The 23,562-nt window shown below is 44.7% G+C and overlaps 2 protein-coding genes across 5 annotated transcripts in view; both read right to left on the bottom strand.

The window, feature by feature from the left end:
- The window catches only part of pkn3 (protein kinase N3), a 54,393-nt gene extending 45,559 nt beyond the window's left edge, over positions 1-8,834 (bottom strand). Inside the window, exons 1-2 of the mRNA XM_015943317.3 lie at positions 8,708-8,834; positions 6,123-6,399 (exon numbers count right to left, since the gene is read on the bottom strand). Coding sequence (XP_015798803.3) covers positions 6,123-6,399; positions 8,708-8,728 — 298 coding nt within the window. The 5' untranslated portion in view covers positions 8,729-8,834. The remainder of the gene's footprint in view (positions 1-6,122; positions 6,400-8,707) is intronic.
- Positions 8,835-12,713: 3,879 nt separating this feature from the next.
- On the bottom strand, positions 12,714-22,218 carry ppp1r3b (protein phosphatase 1, regulatory subunit 3B). 4 transcript variants are annotated; one of them, XM_070552497.1, is made up of 3 exons: positions 15,864-16,028; positions 15,686-15,793; positions 12,714-13,785 (listed from the first exon to the last, which is right to left on the bottom strand). In XM_070552497.1, exon 3 carries the CDS (start codon positions 13,773-13,775, stop codon positions 12,909-12,911), a length of 867 nt encoding a protein of 288 aa, XP_070408598.1. In that variant the 5' UTR covers positions 13,776-13,785; positions 15,686-15,793; positions 15,864-16,028; the 3' UTR covers positions 12,714-12,908. The 4 variants fall into 4 exon arrangements, with proteins under 4 accessions (XP_070408598.1, XP_015798800.3, XP_015798802.3 ...); XM_015943314.3 differs by lacking the exons at positions 15,686-15,793; positions 15,864-16,028 and adding an exon at positions 22,068-22,218; XM_015943316.3 differs by lacking the exons at positions 15,686-15,793; positions 15,864-16,028 and adding an exon at positions 22,068-22,198 and having other exon boundaries at positions 12,714-13,782.
- Between the last annotated feature and the right edge of the window lie 1,344 nt (positions 22,219-23,562).

The raw sequence follows: 23,562 nt of genomic DNA, 5'->3' as shown, positions 1-23,562 counted from the left end.
ATCCATCTATAATCCATCTATCCATCCATCATCCGTCTATAATCCATCTAACATCCATCATCCATCTATCCATCTATAATCCATCTATCCATCCATCATCTGTCTATAATCCATCTAACATCCATCATCCATCTATCCATCTATAATCCATCTATCCATCCACCATCCCTCAATAGTCCATCTATCCATCCATCATCCATCTATCCATCTATCCTTCCATCATCCCTCAATAGTCCATCTATCCATCCATCATCCATCTATAATCCATCTATCCATCCACCATCCCTCAATAGTGCATCTATCCATCCATCATCCATCTATAATCCATCTAACCATCCATCATCCATCTATCCATCTATAATCCATCTATCCATCCATCGTCCATCTATAATCCATCTAACATCCATCATCCATCTATCCATCCATCATCCCTCAATAGTGCATCTATCCATCCATCATCCATCTATAATCCATCTAACCATCCATCATCCATCTATCCATCTATAATCCATCTATCCATCCATCGTCCATCTATAATCCATCTAACATCTATAATCCATCTATCCATCCATCGTCCATCTATAATCCATCTAACATCTATAATCCACCTATCCATCCATCATCCATCTATAATCCACCTATCCATCCATCATCCATCTATAATCCATCATCCATCCATAATCCATCTATCCATCCATCATCCATCTATAATCCATCTATCCATCCATCATCCATCCATAATCCATCTATCCATCCATCATCCATCTATAATCCATCTAACATCCATCATCCATCTATCCATCTATAATCCATCTATCCATCCACCATCCCTCAATAGTCCATCTATCCATCCATCATCCATCTATCCATCTATCCTTCCATCATCCCTCAATAGTCCATCTATCCATCCATCATCCATCTATAATCCATCTATCCATCCACCATCCCTCAATAGTGCATCTATCCATCCATCATCCATCTATAATCCATCTATCCATCTATAATCCATCTATCCATTCATCATCCGTCTATAATCCATCTAACATCCATCATCCATCTATCCATCTATAATCCATCTATCCATCCATCATCTGTCTATAATCCATCTAACATCCATCATCCATCTATCCATCTATAATCCATCTATCCATCCACCATCCCTCAATAGTCCATCTATCCATCCATCATCCATCTATCCATCTATAATCCATCTATCCATTCATCATCCGTCTATAATCCATCTAACATCCATCATCCATCTATCCATCTATAATCCATCTATCCATCCATCATCTGTCTATAATCCATCTAACATCCATCATCCATCTATCCATCTATAATCCATCTATCCATCCACCATCCCTCAATAGTCCATCTATCCATCCATCATCCATCTATCCATCTATCCTTCCATCATCCCTCAATAGTCCATCTATCCATCCATCATCCATCTATAATCCATCTATCCATCTATAATCCATCTATCCATTCATCATCCGTCTATAATCCATCTAACATCCATCATCCATCTATCCATCTATAATCCATCTATCCATCCATCATCTGTCTATAATCCATCTAACATCCATCATCCATCTATCCATCTATAATCCATCTATCCATCCACGATCCCTCAATAGTCCATCTATCCATCCATCATCCATCTATCCATCTATCCTTCCATCATCCCTCAATAGTCCATCTATCCATCCATCATCCATCTATAATCCATCTATCCATCCATCATCCCTCAATAGTGCATCTATCCATCCATCATCCATCTATAATCCATCTATCCATCCACCATCCCTCAATAGTGCATCTATCCATCCATCATCCATCTATAATCCATCTAACCATCCATCATCCATCTATCCATCTATAATCCATCTATCCATCCATCGTCCATCTATAATCCATCTAACATCTATAATCCATCTATCCATCCATCGTCCATCTATAATCCATCTAACATCCATCATCCATCTATCCATCCACCATCCCTCAATAGTGCATCTATCCATCCATCATCCATCTATAATCCATCTAACCATCCATCATCCATCTATCCATCTATAATCCATCTATCCATCCATCGTCCATCTATAATCCATCTAACATCCATCATCCATCTATAATCCATCTATCCATCCATCATCCGTCTATAATCCATCTAACATCCATCATCCATCTATCCATCTATAATCCATCTATCCATCCACCATCCCTCAATAGTCCATCTATCCATCCATCATCCATCTATCCATCTATCCTTCCATCATCCCTCAATAGTCCATCTGTCCATCCATCATCCATCCATAATCTATCCATCTATCCATCCATCATCAATCTATAATATATCCTTCTATCCATCCACCATCCCTCAATAGTCCATCTATCCATCCATCATCCATCTATAATCCATCTAACCATCCATCATCCATCTATCCATCTATAATCCATCTATCCATCCATCATCCGTCTATAATCCATCTAACATCCATCATCCAATTTATCCATCTATCCATCTATAATCCATCGATCCATCCATCATCCGTCTATAATCCATCTAACATCCATCATCCATCTATCCATCTATAATCCATCTATCCATCCACCATCCCTCAACAGTCCATCTATCCATCCATCATCCATCTATCCATCTATCCTTCCATCATCCCTCAATAGTCCATCTGTCCATCCATCATCCATCCATAATCTATCCATCTATCCATCCATCATCAATCTAAAATCTATCCTTCTATCCATCCACCATCCCTCAATAGTCCATCTATCCATCCATCATCCATCTATAATCCATCTAACCATCCATCATCCATCTATCCATCTATAATCCATCTATCCATCCATCATCCGTCTATAATCCATCTAACCATCCATCATCCATCTATCCATCTATAATCCATCTATCCATCCATCATCAATATATAATCTATCCATCTATCCATCCACCATCCCTCAATAGTCCATCTATCCATCCATCATCCATCTATCCATCCATCATCCCTCAATAGTCCATCTATCCATCCATCATCCATCTATAATCCATCTATCCATCCACCATCCATCTATAATCCATCTGTCCATCCATCATCCATCCATAATCTATCCATCTATCCATCCATCATCAATCTATAATCCATCCACCATCCCTCAATAGTCCATCTATCCATCCATCATCCATCGATAATCCATCTAACCATCCATCATCCATCAATCCATCTATAATCCATCTATCCATCCATCATCCGTCTATAATCCATCTGTCCATCCATCATCAATCTATCCATCTATAATCCATCTATCCATCCATCATCCATCGATAATCCATCTAACCATCCATCATCCATCTATCCATCTATAATCCATCTATCCATCCATCATCCGTCTATAATCCATCTAACCATCCATCATCAATCTATCCATCTATAATCCATCTATCCATCCATCATCAATCTATAATCTATCCATCTATCCATCCACCATCCCTCAATAGTCCATCTATCCATCCATCATCCATCTATCCATCCATCATCCCTCAATAGTCCATCTATCCATCCATCATCCATCTATAATCCATCTAACCATCCATCATCCATCTATCCATCTATAATCCATCCACCATCCATCTATAATCCATCTATCCATCCATCATCCGTCTATAATCCATCTAACATCCATCATCCATCTATCCATCTATAATCCATCTATCCATCCACCATCCCTCAACAGTCCATCTATCCATCCATCATCCATCTATCCATCTATCCTTCCATCATCCCTCAATAGTCCATCTGTCCATCCATCATCCATCCATAATCTATCCATCTATCATCAATCTAAAATCTATCCTTCTATCCATCCACCATCCCTCAATAGTCCATCTATCCATCCATCATCCATCTATAATCCATCTAACCATCCATCATCCATCTATCCATCTATAATCCATCTATCCATCCATCATCCGTCTATAATCCATCTAACCATCCATCATCCATCTATCCATCTATAATCCATCTATCCATCCATCATCAATATATAATCTATCCATCTATCCATCCACCATCCCTCAATAGTCCATCTATCCATCCATCATCCATCTATCCATCCATCATCCCTCAATAGTCCATCTATCCATCCATCATCCATCTATAATCCATCTATCCATCCACCATCCATCTATAATCCATCTGTCCATCCATCATCCATCCATAATCTATCCATCTATCCATCCATCATCAATCTATAATCCATCCACCATCCCTCAATAGTCCATCTATCCATCCATCATCCATCGATAATCCATCTAACCATCCATCATCCATCTATCCATCTATAATCCATCTATCCATCCATCATCCGTCTATAATCCATCTGTCCATCCATCATCAATCTATCCATCTATAATCCATCTATCCATCCATCATCCATCGATAATCCATCTAACCATCCATCATCCATCTATCCATCTATAATCCATCTATCCATCCATCATCCGTCTATAATCCATCTAACCATCCATCATCAATCTATCCATCTATAATCCATCTATCCATCCATCATCAATCTATAATCTATCCATCTATCCATCCACCATCCCTCAATAGTCCATCTATCCATCCATCATCCATCTATCCATCCATCATCCCTCAATAGTCCATCTATCCATCCATCATCCATCTATAATCCATCTAACCATCCATCATCCATCTATCCATCTATAATCCATCCACCATCCATCTATAATCCATCTGTCCATCCATCATCCATCCATAATCTATCCATCTATCCATCCATCATCAATCTATAATCCATCCACCATCCCTCAATAGTCCATCTATCCATCCATCATCCATCGATAATCCATCTAACCATCCATCATCCATCTATCCATCTATCCATCCATCATCCGTCTATAATCCATCTAACCATCCATCATCCATCTATCCATCTATAATCCATCTATCCATCCATCATCAATCTATAATCTATCCATCTATCCATCCACCATCCCTCAATAGTCCATCTATCCATCCATCATCCATCTATCCATCTATCCATCCATCATCCCTCAATAGTCCATCTATCCATCCATCATCCATCTATAATCCATCTATCCATCCATCATCCATCTATAATCTATCCTTCTATCCATCCACCATCCCTCAATAGTCCATCTATCCATCCATCATCCATCTATAATCCATCTAACCATCCATCATCCATCTATCCATCTATAATCCATCTATCCATCCATCATCCATCTATCCATCTATAATCCATCTATCCATCCATCATCCGTCTATAATCCATCTAACCATCCATCATCCATCTATCCATCTATAATCCATCTATCCATCCATCATCCATCTATAATCCATCTAACCATCCATCATCCATCTATAATCCATCTATCCATCCATCATCCATCTATAATCTATCCTTCTATCCATCCACCATCCCTGAATAGTCCATCTATCCATCCATCATCCATCTATAATCCATCTAACCATCCATCATCCATCTATCCATCTATAATCCATCTATCCATCCATCATCCATCTATCCATCTATAATCCATCTATCCATCCATCATCCGTCTATAATCCATCTAACCATCCATCATCCATCTATCCATCTATAATCCATCTATCCATCCATCATCCGTCTATAATCCATCTAACCATCCATCATCCATCTATAATCCATCTATCTATCCATCCATCATCAATCTATAATCTATCCATCTATCCATCCACCATCCCTCAATAGTCCATCTATCCATCCATCATCCATCTATAATCCATCTATCCATCCATCATCCATCTATAATCCATCTATCCATCCATCATCCATCTATAATCCATCTATCCATCCATCATCCATCTATAATCCATCTATCCATCCATAATCCATCTATAATCCATCCAGCTGCTGAATTAAGTCAAAAGCACAAACTCAGATGTTTTGGTCCTTTAAAGAAAAAAACAGCCAGAATATAAAGAGAACATCTTTGGACCTTCAAAAGGTCTGGAGAACTCATTCAGAACTACTTCAGATCCCCATGGACCTCAGCCTGCTTCATCAGATAGTCTTACCTGTCGTTCCATCTCTCTCTGGAACCATGGACCTGGCGTTTAACTCCTGGAGTTCCCAATGTAGCTGGTCCAGTTTTCGGCTGGAGGCCTTCAGTTGACCCTCAACATCTGCAGCGCTCTTCCTGTTGGTGACAGCATCCCTCATCCTCTCAGCTGCCTCCTTGATCTTTAGTTCACGTTGTATCTCTTGCTTGAGCTGTGCTCGGGCATTTTCCAAACGTTGCTGGAAATCTGGGTCGAGGATATCAGACTGGTCCAGCTGCTTCAGTTTCGCCGTCTGCCAGATGGAGATTAGAATTAGAAAAGTTGCTTCAGTTCTGCAAACACAAGAACACAAATCAGCTATTCTGTCAAACATCTGGCATCCTCGGACAGTCCGCATCAAGAAAACCGACCGGAGCTGAGGACAGAGCTGCCACCGCCGATGGGATCAGATCAGAATTCTAGTCATTTGGTTCTGATCGGGTTCAGATGTTTATAATGACATCAGGGGTTTTCGGTCTTCTGATTGGACTGTCAGAGCAAAGCTCTCACCAACCAGTTTTAGTCTGTCCTCAGTAATCCGGACCTTAATCCTGTTGAATATTATTTTATGCCCACAATGCGGACAGAGAAGGAGAAATGGATCTGGTTTCAGGAGCTGGCTGGCCGTGCTAGCTTGAAGATGGATGGGCTCTAAAGTCACGGAGGTCTTCCTGAGAGAAGATGGATGAATGATCAACAACTCCAGTGAGTACTTCGTATTTCATCTACATGTGTAAATCAGTAACAAGTTTCCTATATAAGGAACCTAGCAGGTCGCATCGAGTCACTGACTAGTGTCAGAGTCTTTACAGCAATCCTCATACTAAGCAAGTGTAACAATGGGAAAGGCCAACAAGGTTATGTGTCCACAGCAAGGTCAGAGGTCAAAGAGACGCTGGGGTGTCCAGCAGCTTCCTCTGCTAGGAACGTTGTTCTTCCCTAACCACAACAATTCCAGGCTTAACCATCCCTGGCAGCACCATCAGAAACCAAAATAATCTCCCATGTTTACACGAAGCTGCAACTCCAAGGTCCACTCAGAAGACGAGACTTTTCTCTCCTTATAAAATTATTCTTATTTTGGTCTCAGAAAATTATTTATTTCAATCCACAGGTTTCCTATTCTGTTGTCTACCATGAATGTTCTATCTTAAGTCAGTTATTAATTAATTCATCAACATAAATGTTTATTATTTCAGATCTTAAATACACTAAATGAGTCTACTTGGTGATTTAATAATGATTAATTATCAGCCGCATATTAATATCAGTGGATTAACAGACCTGCTCCATATATTAAGTGAAATTAGCTTTCTAAGAAAGGGCCGAGGGTCTTGGTAAACACCTAGACACATGTCTCACATCTGATTGGTCAACATTAATAAATAACCATTTCATCAAAGGTGAATCACTTCCTACTGTAGCCCGCTCTACCAGAGCCCTGAGTTCAGCCAAAGCTCACAGCTCGTGCTAAATGACCATCCTGGGGAATCTAACCAGATGTTTCAGTGGAATAACTTCTGCAGCGCATGAACCCTCCTTATGAATCAACTATTATTATTTACTCAACCCACCACCCACTCATCAGACGTGAAACCGTCCATCAAACCAACCATCGTGTTTGCTGAGGGTGTCTACGACCTTCAGATGCATCAGAAGTCCACTCACTGGCTCTGAGACGGCTTCACCTGCAGACCGGATCTCCAGAACTTCATGATCCAGGGTGTGTAGACTAAACAATGGTGTCAGAGTGGTTGGTATTAATCTGATAACTTGTTAAATTACAGCCAACAAACATCCAGATTATTTCTGGAGGAGAGCGCCTGGTCACACACACTCTGCTGCTTCTTGCACCGTTTAGTCTCTTTGAACCTGGAAGCCCCACCTTGACCTAAGGGTTTGAATTCTGCACAGATGCTTCTGATCCTTACACCAGCCTCCTGGTTATGGCCTTCTATGTGCTCCTATGGTTTGGTCACACCAGCTGGTCAGTGGTACATCCTGTGGTTTCCTCCATGATGGCTCCATCGGCTCCTCATCGACTCCCTGATGTGGTCTTGGAGCGCAGATGTTTCAGCTTAGATAGAAGCTCCGTTGCTACTTCCCCCTGTGTACTCGGTGTGTGTACACACACACAGGAAATCATTCCTCCTCAGGTGTTTAGGGGCGTGTCAGCAGCAGCTGATCCAGGTCTGATTCTTCTCTTCAGACTTTCTTTAATCCTGATTTTTAATCCGGATGAGCTGTGAGTTTCTGACGTTTTATAAAAACATTCCTGATTTTTGACGTTTGGATGAAACAACCTGATGTATGACGTCATGCAACGAACCCATTCATCTGGTGTTGTCCTTCACCAGACCGGAACTGGTGACACAAACCTGGGGTCTGCAGTTGTGTTAACAACCGGAACCGGAACCGCTGGAGTGAACCAGGCCGAACCGCGGAGCAGGTTTCGGTCCGGATCGAAACAGAACAAACCGGGCAGACAGGTAAATCCGGATCCGAGCGCCGCAGCTTTGCGCTTTTATTACGTGCGCGTAGAGAGAGGAGCACGGACTCACCTGTGGTGTCGAACCGGACATCCTGACTGGTTCGGAGAGCCGCTCCGGACCGAAACCACCTGCTCAGGTGAAGCTGGTGCAGCAGGTGACTCTTCCGGTCTCACTATGACAACAAATCTGAGCAAACGTTTGAATCGAGTTGGTCACGAGCTGACGTCAGTAGGCGCAGATTGGCTGACGGGAATACGGTAGGAGCCAATCAGGGTTCAGTGTCAAGGTGAGTTAGAACATTCCAGCAGCTTCCTCCTACCCGAGGCTGACTCACCTGAGTTCCCACCTTACAGGTTTCTAAACAAAGGTGAGAAGGGACCTGCGGGTGGTGATGGCCCACTGGTTCATCTGCTGGTGGAGCTGCATCTTCACAGCTCAGTCCAACCTGTAGGTGCTGCGCCGGAGCCTGGGACCCTCCAGGGCCTCTGGCCCCTTAGCTGATGTAGCTGGATTCAGAATGACGATGATAAAGGACCTGCTCTTGTACAGCAGAGCCAGAGGACTCCAAAGCACTTTACACTTCATAGTATCATTCATCCATTCACACACTGGTGGTGATGAGCTACAATGTAGCCACGGCTGCCCTGGGGCGCCACCGGTCCCTCCAACCAGCACCAGGGAGGATTAAGTGTCTTGCCCCAGCAGACTTCTTTGTTCGAAGCCGGGATCGAACCTGCAACCTTCAGTTACTGGACAACTGAGCTACTGCTGCCCCAGTCGAATGCAGGATGCTGCGGCCAGGCCCACCACTGGTGCATGTCCCTGGTCCTGGTCTCTCTGAGCTGGCTCCCTGTGCAGAGCCAGACTTGTGCTGTACCCCTCTTGTCAGTAGTCTCGGGGCAGCAGTAGTTTAACTCCCACTAGTCTTCACACCAGTGTGTGACATTTGTTCTCCACATCTGACCCACCCCCTGGGGGAGCGGTGAGCTGCAGACACAGCCGCGCTCAGGAACCTTTTGGTGGTCTAGGCCACCGTCCACAGCCAGCTTCATCAGTGTGCCAAAGGTTACCCGTCTTGTTTCCACAGCAGAAAACATGCTGCTTATGACCTCGCCACTGGGAGGGATGCCGTAATAAAATTTCATCTCCAGACTTCCTTACCTGCTAGAAGTCACACGACATCTCCTTCAGAAGACGAGACTTTTATACTTTAATTAAACCCAACCCCTTTTGAATTTGGAAAACAGATTGGAACAAATACATCAAAATGTAGAAAAGAACAAAGAAGTAGAATAATTTTATATTACTATAATAGATGAATGGATAGAAGGTCACTCTGGATTTTCCAACTTGAATTGTTGACTCAAGGAACAATTTTGCAGAGGTTTGAAACGGGTTGTGACACCAGAATCACCACGAGTCTTTAAGGGTTAAAATCATATTCTGCTTCATACAAAGAATGTTTTATGTAAATCTATTTATAAAGCACCAAATCACGCCAAAAGTCGTCTCAAGGACCTTCACACAGTAAACAACACAGGTCAGGTCATTAAGCCAATCAGTAACAAGTTTCCTATATAAGGAACCCAGCAGGTTGCATCGAGTCACTGACTAGTGTCAGAGTCTTTACAGCAATCCTCTTACTAAGCAAGCATGTAGTGACAGTGGAGAGGAAAACTCCCTTTTAACAGGAAGAAACCTCCAGAGGACCCTGGCTCAGTATAAGCAGCCATCCACCACGACTCACACGGCCCACTGGACACACATGGAATAAAACACAGGACCTGTCTGGTCATTAGTGAAGTGTAAACATTTAGCAGACACCCAGTTTTTAACCTCATGGATGTGGTTTAGGAGAGAATCCAATGAATTAGGTAGGCCACGTTTAACAGGAATATAAATCTGGGTGTCATCTGCATATAAAGGGAAAGCACATCCATGTTTCATAAAAAGGGCCCAGCTCCAATCCTTGAGGAACCCCGCGTAAGAGAATGAGATGACGTGAAGCCACCATAGCTTAAGCATTCATGATCGGAGATATGTGATGTTAGCAACCTAAATGATTTATTTAAGTTTGGGGGGCCCTGCATGTATCAGTTTGTATCGGTATCGGAATCTAAAAGTTAGATCAGACTTCAGTAAGAAGGCCAATATCGAGCATCCCTACTCATTACAGTAACTAGTTCACTGCCGGGGATAATCTAGAACTTCATCCCAGTGGAAGAAACCACAAAGAAATCCCAGAAGCCGGAAGGACCAGGTCTGGGGTTTGGCATGAGCAGCTTGGTCATCCCAGGCTCTGAGTTCCTCAGACCTGAACCAGGGCAGAGAAAACCCAAGTCACTTCTTTTAATGGCAGAACTTTCATCCCTTTACAGATAACTGATAACTTATGATGTCCTCAGCTGGAGATCCTGGATCTATTTAAATATTCAACTAGTTTCAATGAAAAAACAAACAAAAGTTCAGGTAAAAATAAACTTTTTATTCTTTAGATTATTTTGAAAACAGCAGATTGTTACAGAAAATCATCATCAGTAAAACCGAACTTTATTTAGTTTATAAGAATCACCTTTACTGGACACACACACACACACACACACACACACACACACACACACACACACACACACACACACACACACACACACACACACACACACACACACACACACACACACACACACACACACACACACACACACACACACAGCTTATCTTGACAGGTGTTTAATGGGCAGATCGACTGACATGAACGAGTCAGACGCCTTCCCTTAAGTCGTTGCCACGGTGATGAAACTTACTTCCTTGTTCATCTTTTAAAACTAAATTCACATTTCCTTGCTGTCAGGTGTTCATGGCTGATGTGCAAACAGACAGCAGGTCCGCAGGTAAAACGTTAAAACGAGGAGCAGCTGAGGGTCCACCTAAACATCAGCCTTCATCACAAAGTGTCCAAAGTTCTGATTCAGGATTGTTTTCACATTAAAGTACTGCACAGGTTCCAGCATGAATGACACTAAACCCAGGATTAAGTGAGACCACTTGAACATTAAAACATCACCACATTACACCACTAACCACCATCAGCCCGTCTCCTAGCAACCACGTCTTCATGTGCCAAAAAGCGGCCGCGGCCACTGGAAACCAGCACTGTACAACAACACAAACTAAAACAGTTAAAGGCAATAGCTGGTATCTTCATCCAAAGAGCCCTGGGATTAAAACTGTTCTGGTCCAACTGGAGCATACACTGCAGACCAGGAGCCTCTGTGGGACTTCATAGGTGCTGGTCCACGTGCAGCAGCGCTCTGAGGACCAAACCACAGCTCCTCGTGCTCCGTGACGCTACAAATCAAACATTTATCTGAACTGGTGTTATTTCAAGTTACTGGACTTCCTGTTAGCAGCTTAGGCTAGTCTGGACTTCCTGTTAGCATCTTAGGCTAGTCTGGACTTCCTGTCGGCGGCTTAAGCTAGTCTGGACTTCCTGTCGGCGGCTTAAGCTAGTCTGGACTTCCTGTCGGCGGCTTAAGCTAGTCTGGACTTCCTGTCGGCAGCTTAAGCTAGTCTGGACTTCCTGTCGGCGGCTTAAGCTAGTCTGGACTTCCTGTCGGCGGCTTAAGCTAGTCTGGACTTCTTGTCGGCGGCTTAAGCTAGTCTGGACTTCTTGTCGGCGGCTTAAGCTAGTATGGACTTCCTGTCGGCGGCTTAAGCTAGTCTGGACTTCCTGTCGGCAGCTTAAGCTAGTCTGGACTTCCTGTCGGCAGCTTAAGGTAGTCTGGACTTCCTGTCGGCAGCTTAAGCTAGTCTGGACTTCCTGTCGGCAGCTTAAGCTAGTCTGGACTTCCTGTCGGCAGCTTAAGCTAGTCTGGACTTCCTGTCGGCAGCTTAAGCTAGTCTGGACTTCCTGTCGGCAGCTTAAGCTAGTCTGGACTTCCTGTTGGCAGTTTAAGATAGTCTGGACTTCCTGTTAGCAGCTTAAACTAATCTGGACTTCCTGTTAGCAGTTTAAGCTAGTCTGGACTGTTAGCCAGCTTGATAATTCCTATGAAAATTAAAACCTGAGCATTTGTGGAGGTTTGTTCGGTTCTTCTCAAACACTAAGTATAAAACCTGCCCGAAAATGATGAGGAGGCGTAGACCCCTCCCCCCTGAGCAAAGGTGGGCTTTTAGTTTGTTCCAACACTGACCCAGTCCACAATCCCTCACAGCAGCAATGTGCCCAGTTAGATGGAGTGGGTCGCGCCAGCGCTTCAGAAGTACCTGTTCAGTAGTATGGTCCATTGTTCTCGTAGCCGGCGTAGCTTGGCCAATCAGGGAACAGCCCATGTGAGCAGGTGGGACTGCCATAGCGATCAAAGTGGATCCCAAAGTGGGAGGAGTCCGAGTGGCCAACTCCCTTCATATAAGACCAAACAATCCGGTAGTTCCTGCCTTGGTTGCTGTCCCAGTGCTCGACCCCGCCCACCCTGTAGCAGACCGCAAACTCAACGTTTTCGTTGGGCCTCAGCTTGGTGGGAAGAGGAACATCAAAGGAGAAGGTGTCACAGTATGAGCTTGGGTACGAGTCCTTCACATACTCACATCCAACATCTGAGTGACTCCTCCACGAGTTGAAGGTCACCCGCAGCGTTACGGACTTCTCGAATGAAACGTTCTTGACTTTGATGGTTCCTGCAAAGGCCTTCTCCTTCAGCATGCAGTGCTCCAAGCTCACCAAGTTCTTCTCCAGATTCTGACGGAACAGAAGGTAGTCTGAAGAAGGCTGGATGAAGTCCAGGACCAGTTTGTTCTCCTCGCTGGACGCCAGTGTGTGTTTGGAGCTCAACATCCTCTCGATGTTGATGGGGATTCTGATTGGGTCCGTGAACTTGGAGAAGACCTTAACCCTGGTCAGAGCCAGACCCTTGTGGTCAGCGAACGTCACATGTTTCTTTGTCTTCTTTGCGTCTTTCATGTTGGTGGCTCCATCCTCTGTCTTGGTCTGGTTTACCAGGTTGGTGGGCTGGAACCGGAGACAGGAGGTCCGGGTCTCCGTCTGGGCTTTGGAGGTGGTGGGGAAGATGTACTCCTCCTTGGAGAGGTAGAAGGGAATGGTCACGTCCATCGGCATGTTGGGCTCAGGTTGATGCATGCAGATACTTCTGAAACAGACAAATATCGGACGGTTAGGACAGGTCAGAAACCCAAAACATCTGGATGCTCGGGTTTCGCCTCTAGTACAGGTGATGGCGACCATCCACCTTTTTCCCAATATCAATTCAGTTTATTTATATAAACCAAATCACAACAAGATTTGTCTCGAAGCACTTCACAAGGTAAACACTCAAACTCAGCGTGTCCCAACCCTGATCTCAGGGACCACTGTCCTGCATGTTTCCATGTCTCTGCTTCAGCACACCTGGTTTACATCGGCTCCTCAGGAGGACATCGAGTGTTGCAGATGCCTGTTAATCACTCATTCATTTGAGTCGAGTGTGTGGCAGCAGGAAACGCGGGTGTTTAAAAGGGTGAGGAACACTGATCTAACTGAACCTACTTATCAGTGCACCGAGTTCAGTTCATTATAACAGTTAAAGGTTTCTTATACAAGAAAACCCAGCAGATTGCATCAAGTCACTGACTTGTGTCAGAAACTTTACACCAATTCCCACTTTAATCAAGCATGTAGCGACAGTGGGGAGAAAAACTCAACACCACATGTTTTACCTTGATACCAAGTGTTTTTCTCCCCAGAAGAAGCTACAACGATGTTCTGCTGAGCTGTGGTGGCCTCATGGAGGGGGCCATCGGCTAGCACACTGCTGCTAACCACTTAAACATTCTCCCTCTCCTGATAATAACGTTGGATGAGCTACTACTAGTTTACCCGTTTAATTATAGATTCACTAGGATAAATACAATGAAGTTTATCTCTCACCAAATAGAATATTTACCAAGAAATCACAATGTAACCTGTGTGTGTGTGTGGGGGGGGAAGCATTGGAAATGTCCAGTTATTTGTCCACTGTAACGTCAGAGGTCACCAACCATGACTTGTCCACAGACAAGGGTTAACTGTGTGTTTTCCACCCCACAACACGGCCTCTGTGACCTTGCTACCAAGGAGGGAAGCCAAGATAAAATCCCTTCTCTTGACGCCCTCATCCAGCCCGCACCTCACATCTCTTCAGCAGACGAGGCACTCTTTATAAAATGATTTATTTCAATCTACAGGTTTACAATCATATTCTGTTATCTACCATGAATGTTCTATCTAAAGCAGGGGTGTCAAACTCATTTTAGCTCAGGGGCCACATTGAGGAAAATCTAGTCCCAAGTGGGCCGGACCGGTAAATAAAAAACAACTTCAGATTATTTTCTTTGTTTTAATACAATCAATATAAAACAAGGCTGGAGCCTGAGGACAGTGTCTCCAAAATAGTGCAAGTACAACACCTGAAGTGTACTTGAAAATAAAAAAAAATAAAAAATAAAAAATCAATCAATAAATAAAAACATTCCTTAGTGATTCAAAGAGCTTACAGATCACATGGCTAGATCAGTTTCATGCAGCACTTAAAGTATATTTGACTCATTTTACTTTACATCTTTTAGCTTTCACCAGCACATCAATATCAGAAGTCACATCCTGAGTGGCGGCCAACTTCAGGATGGGATTCAAGTTCTTGTGTGAGCCTTGAGCGCAGCTTTGTTTTATTTATACTCATTACAGAGGAAACTTGCTCACAAAGATAAGTTTATTTTCACTCTACATTGTAAAGTATGAAAATAAAGTTTACACAAACCGGATTTAACATCCGACCGGATTTAACCCGCTTGCGGGCCGGATCTGGCCCGCGGGCCGCATATTTGACACCCCTGATCTAAAGTGATTTAATAATTAATGACTCAACATAAATGTTTATTATTTCATGACTTGTTTCAGACCTTAAATACACTAAATGAGTCCACTTGATGATTTAACAATGATTAATTATCAGTTACATTCACACATGGTTGGTCAAAGTTTATAAACAACCATTTCATTAAAAGTGAACTCACTTCTGGGCGGGGCCTTGGGGATTGGGTCCTGACTCGTAAGCTGCCGGGAAGAAGGCGGGAACACGTGGCAGTGCCTGGCCCAGGAGCCTCAGATGAACCTTGGCTCCTCTGAAACAATAACAACTCTGTCCCATCATGGGGGAGGGGGATGTCCAGGAGGGGGAGGACCCAACCTTACCTGGATGTCGAATGTCTTACATATTCTGGAAGTTGTGCAAATGCAGGGATGGGAGTGGATATTCTGCTGGGGTGGGGCTGGGTTGGTGCCCTCGGACTCCGTGGGGCTCTGCAATGCTGCTGCTTTGGGCCCAGGCGAGATGAGCTGGGGTCTCCGTGCCCTGAGGGGCATTTTGGGAACAGAGGTTCCTATTGGGGCCAGTGGGGGGAGCTGGCTCCCTGGAGGGCTTAGGCCAACCAGCCATTCCTCCCCATCCCCCCACATTTTTCTCCTCTTGCTCCCTCACATCATCACACAAACATGCACATAGGACCTTGGGGGGTGGGGAAGTCAGGGAGTGCAGGTATGGACCCCATTTCTGCATTCCTGTGGCAACCTGCCCCCCAATCCGTTAAACACTTCAACCGACGACATTCCACGCAAACACACACTCAGGGCCTTGGGAGTGAGCACACCCAACAGCATTTGGCAGGGGGATTTCTCAGCTTCATCCCAAGTGCCGGTGCCCACTTCCAATTTTAAACTGCACTTAAGACATCGAGGGCTGTGGGTGCAAGTGGGGTGGTGTGGTGGCATCAGCTGGCATAGGCCAGACGACGCCCGCACTGCCCGCTCACCACAGCCATGGAATACACCTCATCAACATGCACTAACACTATATTGGAGCAGGCGGCGGGAGACTAGGGGTCTTAGCACACCTCTGTTGTCACTTGGCTTCCTGGGGCTGGAGGCTAGGAGGGAGATCTGGTCGTCATGTCCGGGTCTGGGGTGGTGGGATGCTTTGCTCGGCGTTGGGCGGGGGAGACTGCTCATCAGCTCCCCAGCAGAAAGGGTCGAACTCTTGGAACCGGTAATGGTTGTACCCCATGTGCAGCAGTACCGGGACTAGAGTGAACAGGGTGTGTATGGGGAGCATGAGTGGGTGTCCGGCGTGCATTTTTGTAAGTCTTTGGTTGTATGTGTATGTGTGAGCATGAGGGAGGGAGTGTGTGACTGTGTTTGTGTATAACTGTGTATGTCAGGTGGGATCATAGACTCCTCCGCTCTCCTGGGACTTCTTGTGATGATATAGATCTTCGCCTCCCCTCTCCCTGCCACATTTGGTGTGGAGTATGGTGCCTTGGTCTGCCTGGGTGTTCGCCGCTCCCGGGTCAGGGAGTTTAATATTTTTGGCATCTGCCTGATCAATCCCGGTGGCTGCCTGGTGGGATCCGTGTCCCTGGGCTCTGCTGGGTCCCCGGTGGTGTTGGTTGCCCCTGGGTCCCGGAGTTCCGGGCTCGGCCGGCTTGGGGGTGGGAGGCTGCGGGCGGGCCTGTGGGCTTGCCGCTGATATCTCCCGGGACTCTGCTGGCTGCTGGTTGTGGCCCCCCAGGGCGATCCTCTGTGCCTCTCGAGGGGAGCAGGGACTTTTCTGGTTGCAGTCTCCCTGCGTTCTGGGGCAACTCCTGGATCTCTGGGACTTGGAGCTCCCTCCATCTCCTACACATCTTTAGGGGGCAGATCTGTGGTCCCTCACACTCTCTATTGGACGCTTTTATAAAGAAACATTACATAAACAAGCGTGTGTACACACACAGGTGCTCACATGGTGCTCTCATAAGTATGGACTTGGGCATTTTCAACACGTCTTAAGGCTGTGGTTGGCACTAAATGCACTGTGAGTTATTATCGTGCGATTGTTCAGTTAAACAATGCTGATTTTATATTTCCTCATCAGGCTGATGCAGTGATAGCTTGCTCCTGTTGTATTGCTGTTGTGTGTCCCTTTTCTGCAGGTCTAGAAGCAGACTCTTGTTCATCATTGGTTGGTTATTTTGTTATTCATCAGACGTGAAACCATCCACCAGAAGCCACCTGGGAAGTATCTTCTGACCAGTCGTGTTTGCTGAGGGTGTCTACAACCTTCAGATGCATCAGAAGTCCACTCACTCGCTCTGAGACGGCTTCACCTGCAGACCAGATCTCCAGAGCTTCCATGATCCAGGGTGTGTAGACTAAACAATGGTGTCAGAGTGGTTGGTATTACCGTATTTTCCGGACTACAAGTCACACTTATTTTCATAGTCTGGCTGGTCCTGCGAGTTTTATACCAAGGTGACTTATACCAATTTATGTATGCCGCGCTGCTGCGGGCCAGCTCCGGACCAGGAATGAGCTCCCCTGTCCCGCTGGGAGGGATTCAAACACCGCCATCCTCTGCTGGAGACCGTGGTGCGCTGCTGCGGCCGCGTTGTTTATTCTGTTATTGTTACCAGTACTTGTCTCGCAATGTGAAATGCTTGGTCTCAGATTTTGTAAGAAAATAATAAAATTTCCCCCCGAATTGCGACTTATATATGTTTTTTTTTTCATTATACATTTTATGGCTGGTGCGACTTATACTCTGGAAAATACGGTAATCTGATCATTTGTTAAATTACATCCATCAAACATCCAAATTATTTATTAAACCAGACATCACACCTTTCTGAGTCACTCTTAAACACACCAGGTCATGTTTCATCAGAGTTCATTCATGGTCTCATTTAACATCACTGTGTCACCATTCATAATCATTAGTCTTTCATCATTATTAATATAGTAATAAATAGATTAAACTATATTTTTGTCTCTTTGTCAGATTATTATAAAGTGTTTCCCTGGATTAACCAAAGTACCTAGCTTCATCATCTATCAATATTAAAGGTTCAATAATACTGATAATCCATATTTTTATGGAATATTATATTCAATTCAGTTTATTTATAAAGCGCCAAATCAGGACAGGAGTCGTCTCAAGGACCTTCACACAGTAAACAATACTAGTCAGGTCATTCAGCCAATCAGTAATAGGGATGCACCGATCAGGTTTTTTGCTGCCGATCACCGATGCCGATATCAAAGAAGGCTGATCACCGATACCGATCACGTGGATTGGCCAGAAATTTTCTACAACATTATAATGAGTGCTACAAACTACATAATCTGGGAATAAAGGAAATGTAACTCTAATCTAAAATGGTCTGTATTAGGGTTGTCACGGTGTGAAAATTTAACCTCACAGTTATTGTGACCAAAATTACCACGGTTTTCGGTATCGCTGTATTTTTTTTTAAATGTGCTACATTTTCACACAATTAAATAAACCCTGTATATCAGGAAATATTGTCCTCAGTTTGTGTCTAAATTTTGCCTAAAATGAGTTATTTTGTAATTATGTTGTTTATTTGTTTACATTTTTTCCCTTTAGTCTTTAAAATACCAATATTTGCCAATAACTTCTTATTTTTTGTCGGTTTGATGTCATCATTTTAAAAATATTAGACCAGATGATACTCAGTACTCAAGTAGCCTTCTAATCAGATACTTTTTTACCCTTACTTGAGTAATAAACCCTATATCAGGAAAATATTGTCCTCGGTTTGTGTCCTTCCAGTGAGCTTTGCAGATGTGGGAAAATGTCATCAGGCAGTAATCATTGTTAAATTCATAATTATTCTCGGAGAGAGACCAACTCTGATCTGCCCCTGGGAGCCCCGTAATGCATAGCGTCATTTCAACATGGGGGTGTCCGCGACACGGTTTATATGCAGGTAGCGGTGCTGCGACTGCTTTATATAGCGACTCGTTGCATTCTCCCTCAACCCAAATCCTCAGATCACGCATTTTAGCTAAAGCGCTAACGTTAGCTTGCCTTGCGTTGACTGTAGAGTTGTGGGTGATGGTCACGCAGATGTGCCATGAGAGTTGAAGCGTTGCTGCCTTTCACAGACACTTTTTCTGCACGTGCTGCAAACAGGATAGCCGTCTTCTATCAACTGTCCCTCAGCATTCCTCAAATATCCAAAAGATGTCCGTACTTCCCACTTTGTCTTCTTTGAGGGATAATAAATGTCCTGAGCGCTGCCGTCTCCTCCTTTGACCATTATTTCAGCTTTAGCTTCAAGAAAGTTTTGGTCGTAAACAACAAAGTGCGCATGTGCCGCCGGCAACTTCAGCAGATGATACGGTGGCTGGTAAGGGTCACCGCGCCGACACCGCAGCCACGGTAACCCACCGAGATATGGTTTTTTAAAAAACTAGATGGTTATTATTATTGTCAACTTTTTTACCGGGGTTTACCACTACACCGGTTACCGTGACAACCCTACATGATCGGTCTACTTTGATCTATTCTGAAAACTCAGATCAAAACCGATAGGGGCGCTATCGGCCGATTGGGATCAAATGCCGATCCATCGGTGCATCCCTAATCAGTAACAAGTTTCCTATATAAGGAACCCAGATATATAGAATAAGCTTGCTTATTAAATTTTATCCGTCACAAATACAGGGGGGGCCAAAAATGTTGGTTTTCATAGGGCCCAGGATTTCTGGCAGCACTCCTGTGTGTGTGTGTGTGTGAGTGTGTGACCTCGCTAGGGAACTATTGGGTGGTTTAATCCCTAATCCAACCTCTTAAAGTTGAGTGTCAGGCAGGGAGGCGTCGGGTCCCATTTTAAGTCTTTGGTATCAACCGACCGGGATTTGAACCCTGATGTCCCAGTCCCAGGGCAGACACACTACCACTAGGCCACTGAGCTGGTTTAAGGGCCGGAAAAACCCACCGACACCACTGATCATGTCTCCAGAAGCACCAGAGGATGTAAGGTACACTACCTCACCTACGGAGATAACAAATATCTGGTGAAGAGGACAAGAGTTTCTAGACCCAGGGAGGCCGTGGACTATGTTCTGGAGATGGACGTCCCACCGGCTGAGTGGACCCTAACTACAGAATAAAAGACCAAATAGGAATTACTTAAGTATTTACACTCTGTGGATCATTTACCAGGTTCTGTCCAAAGCAGCCCATTAATTTCTCTTCTGAACTTCAGCCTGAGTGCAAATCAGAGGCACCCCCCCCCCCCCCCTGCATGTTGACCTTTGACCCGGACTGCTGCTTTTGTCTTTATCGTGAGGACTTTAAAGCAGGACAAATGTGAGCCTCATTTCTGAGACGAACAATGAATAAAGGAACACCTCTTGGATAAAGCGCTCCACGCCCATCGCAGCAGACCCTAACCAGCTCCCGACGGAGGATTTCAGACTTCCCGCTCTCACCGGCGGCCACTGAGTCGCTGTTTCGTGTGTGTGCTGTGATGTTGTTGTCGTGGTTATGTCAAACTAACCCTACGGAAGCTCTGGAGGGCCAAAAAGGCGCTATTACATAAAAATTCTAATTACTTTTTTAAAAGTCGCCCACAACAAAAACATTTTATTTCGTTAAATGGATTTATCGCCCAGGCCGAGCAGAAATACTAAAACACTAAAAATACACCCTAACCCTGTCATATCTAACCCTAACCCTGACATATCTAACCCTAACCCTGACATATCTAACCCTAACCCTGACATATCTAACCCTAACCCTGACATATCTAACCCTAACCCCGTCATATCTAACCCTAACCCCGTGTAAGGACGTCCAACAACTGCACCAATCCGAGACAAACCCGAGACCTTAAAACACCTAAACAACGTTTATCAGGCAGACTGCACATGTCCCAGATTTATTCCAGATATCCACGACAACATTCTCACTGCTACCATTACACAACATTCTCATAAACACACAGGATATGCTACAACTCGTCAAAATAAGAGCACCAGGATGTCCAGAACAGCAGACTCAGCTGGAGTTTGGATGAAAACATGAACTTAAATCTCCAAACAAGGTTTGTGATGGATCAGGATCTAACCTCAGATGTCCACCAGCAGGCGGCAGCAGTGAGCAGGTTAATGATCCCGATCCCAAACGTCATCCACGATGCTTTTCAAAATAAAAGCACGCTTCAAACAAAGTAGTTTTAAAAGTATCTTTGTTTGCTAAACATCTGGATGGACTCCGTTAACGACTGGACCTCCTTCTGGTACCGGACGGGTTCAGGTAGGCCAGATCCGGGAAACTTTTAAGTTTATTTGGTCCACCTGGTCCATCTGGAGTTTAGAGGGCTCGTTTAACACACACACACACACACACCCACCCCGCCATGAGTGGACTCGGTTCCGTTCTAACGATAACTAAATCCCGGTGTGTTCCACCGCAAAAGAGCGTAAATCCCGCAGATTTGAGTTGCTCCTGATGCTAAAACTGCGCACATTTGCGGATGTTCGACCGGAGCACACGTGGAGGCTCTGCTGACCTTAAATGGCCTCAGACTTCTGCAGACTTTGGGACTTTACCTGGAACATTTGCCGAGGAGGCTCCGTTGGTTCTGGTTCCGTCCACAGCAACGCCTGAAGCAGGCCGCTACTTCCAGTGTCCCTCTGTCCTGTCAGCCTGGCCCCGGACCTGGACCTGGACCTGGACTCTGCTGCGAATGGTTTGTCTGCTCTTCAGAACCCCACGCACACTTCACGTGAACACTTCCCCGCAGCCAATCAGGGGGCGCGCAGCCCGAGTGATCGGGGAGGGGCAGTGGCGTAGTCCAGGTCCGGCGTCATTTGAAATCGTAGGATGTCCGAGGAAGGTACCGCCTTTCTCGCCTCTGATTGGCTACTGGGTCACGCCCCTCCACTACGGGTCCCCGGAAGTGTCATTTAGCTGGCCTGTCCTCCAGCAGAAAGCTGCTTTGGGGAGTTTAGTAAAGAAAACGTGAACTTAGCGCTAAAATAACCATTATGTCCTGTTCTGATCAATATTTTATGTTCCATAAAAACATAAAATGTGCATTTATAATCTCGTTGCTTTTATCAAACTGTTGGACTTCCGTTATCTCTTGGCTCTGAAGCATTAGAGTACATAGGATAAACACATGTGCCTTACCTGGGTATGACATTTAATAAAACCACCCTGTTCTGCCCAGCTGTGTGCATCAGGTCTGTTTCTTCTCTAGATTAATGAAAACTGGTGAAAAATAGGTCTAAATCATAATCAGCTTTAACTTAATTTTTGATTAAATGATACACATTTAACCTGATGATGAGAGACGTGCTCTAACTTGTAAACAGCCTCAACCTATAAAGGCAGGAGAGCCTAATAATGGAGTAAAGTAAGTGGAGTGGTGGTCAAGTCGTGTGATTGGACAGCACCTGTAATGGCTCCCAGCTGAGAAGGGCTTCAACCAGGACACGGTGGTGTGTGTGTGTGTGTGTGTGTGTGTGTGTGTGTGTGTGTGTGTGTGTGTGTGTGTGTGTGTGTGTGTGTGTGTGTGTGTGTGTGTGTAATGGAGCACTGGCATGCGAGCGGCTGAAGGCCACTTCCTCCACAGGTGACACCTTTGACCTCTCATCTGTTCCCTGTTGGAGGAGGAAACAATACTAAAGAGCAGCACAAAGAAAACAAAGATGGCGTGTTGAGAATTTAAACCACACCCTTTTAAACGGGCCCGGATGTAGGCATGGGCATGGAGGGGCAATGCCCCCCCTAAAAATAGTGACTGCCCCCCCCAAATGCGATGACATTCCTAGCAGTAAATGAACTAGTGTGGAAAGCTCCAGTGGTGATGATTTCTCTGCAGGACAGTTCTTAATGGTTGACTACACGCTGGCCAAAGACTCCAAATTTAATGAAATAAACAAAGACATCCCAGAATATGCAAAATACACATCTCACAACATACAAAACAAAATGATTGCAACACTAGCAAAAATGGTGTTAAAAACGATCAAAGATAATTATGACAAAACAGATTGTGCTGGGTTTTGCATTAAAAGTGATGGAACTAGGGACAGATGG

This window comes from Nothobranchius furzeri, chromosome 6 (genome assembly GCF_043380555.1).
Source record: "Nothobranchius furzeri strain GRZ-AD chromosome 6, NfurGRZ-RIMD1, whole genome shotgun sequence".
Lineage (NCBI taxonomy): Eukaryota > Metazoa > Chordata > Actinopteri > Cyprinodontiformes > Nothobranchiidae > Nothobranchius > Nothobranchius furzeri.
This window is presented reverse-complemented; position numbering and strand designations above follow the sequence as displayed.

What these genes read in the sequence shown, in the direction of transcription:
- ppp1r3b (XM_070552496.1), bottom strand. Translation starts at nt 15,822, where the DNA reads ATGATGGGACAGAGTTGTTATTGTTTCAGAGGAGCCAAGGTTCATCTG. An exon ending in CCCCAAGGCCCCGCCCAGAA is followed by an intron (nt 13,786 to 15,685) that starts GTGAGTTCACTT and finishes TGTCTGTTTCAG; the next exon opens with AAGTATCTGCATGCATCAAC.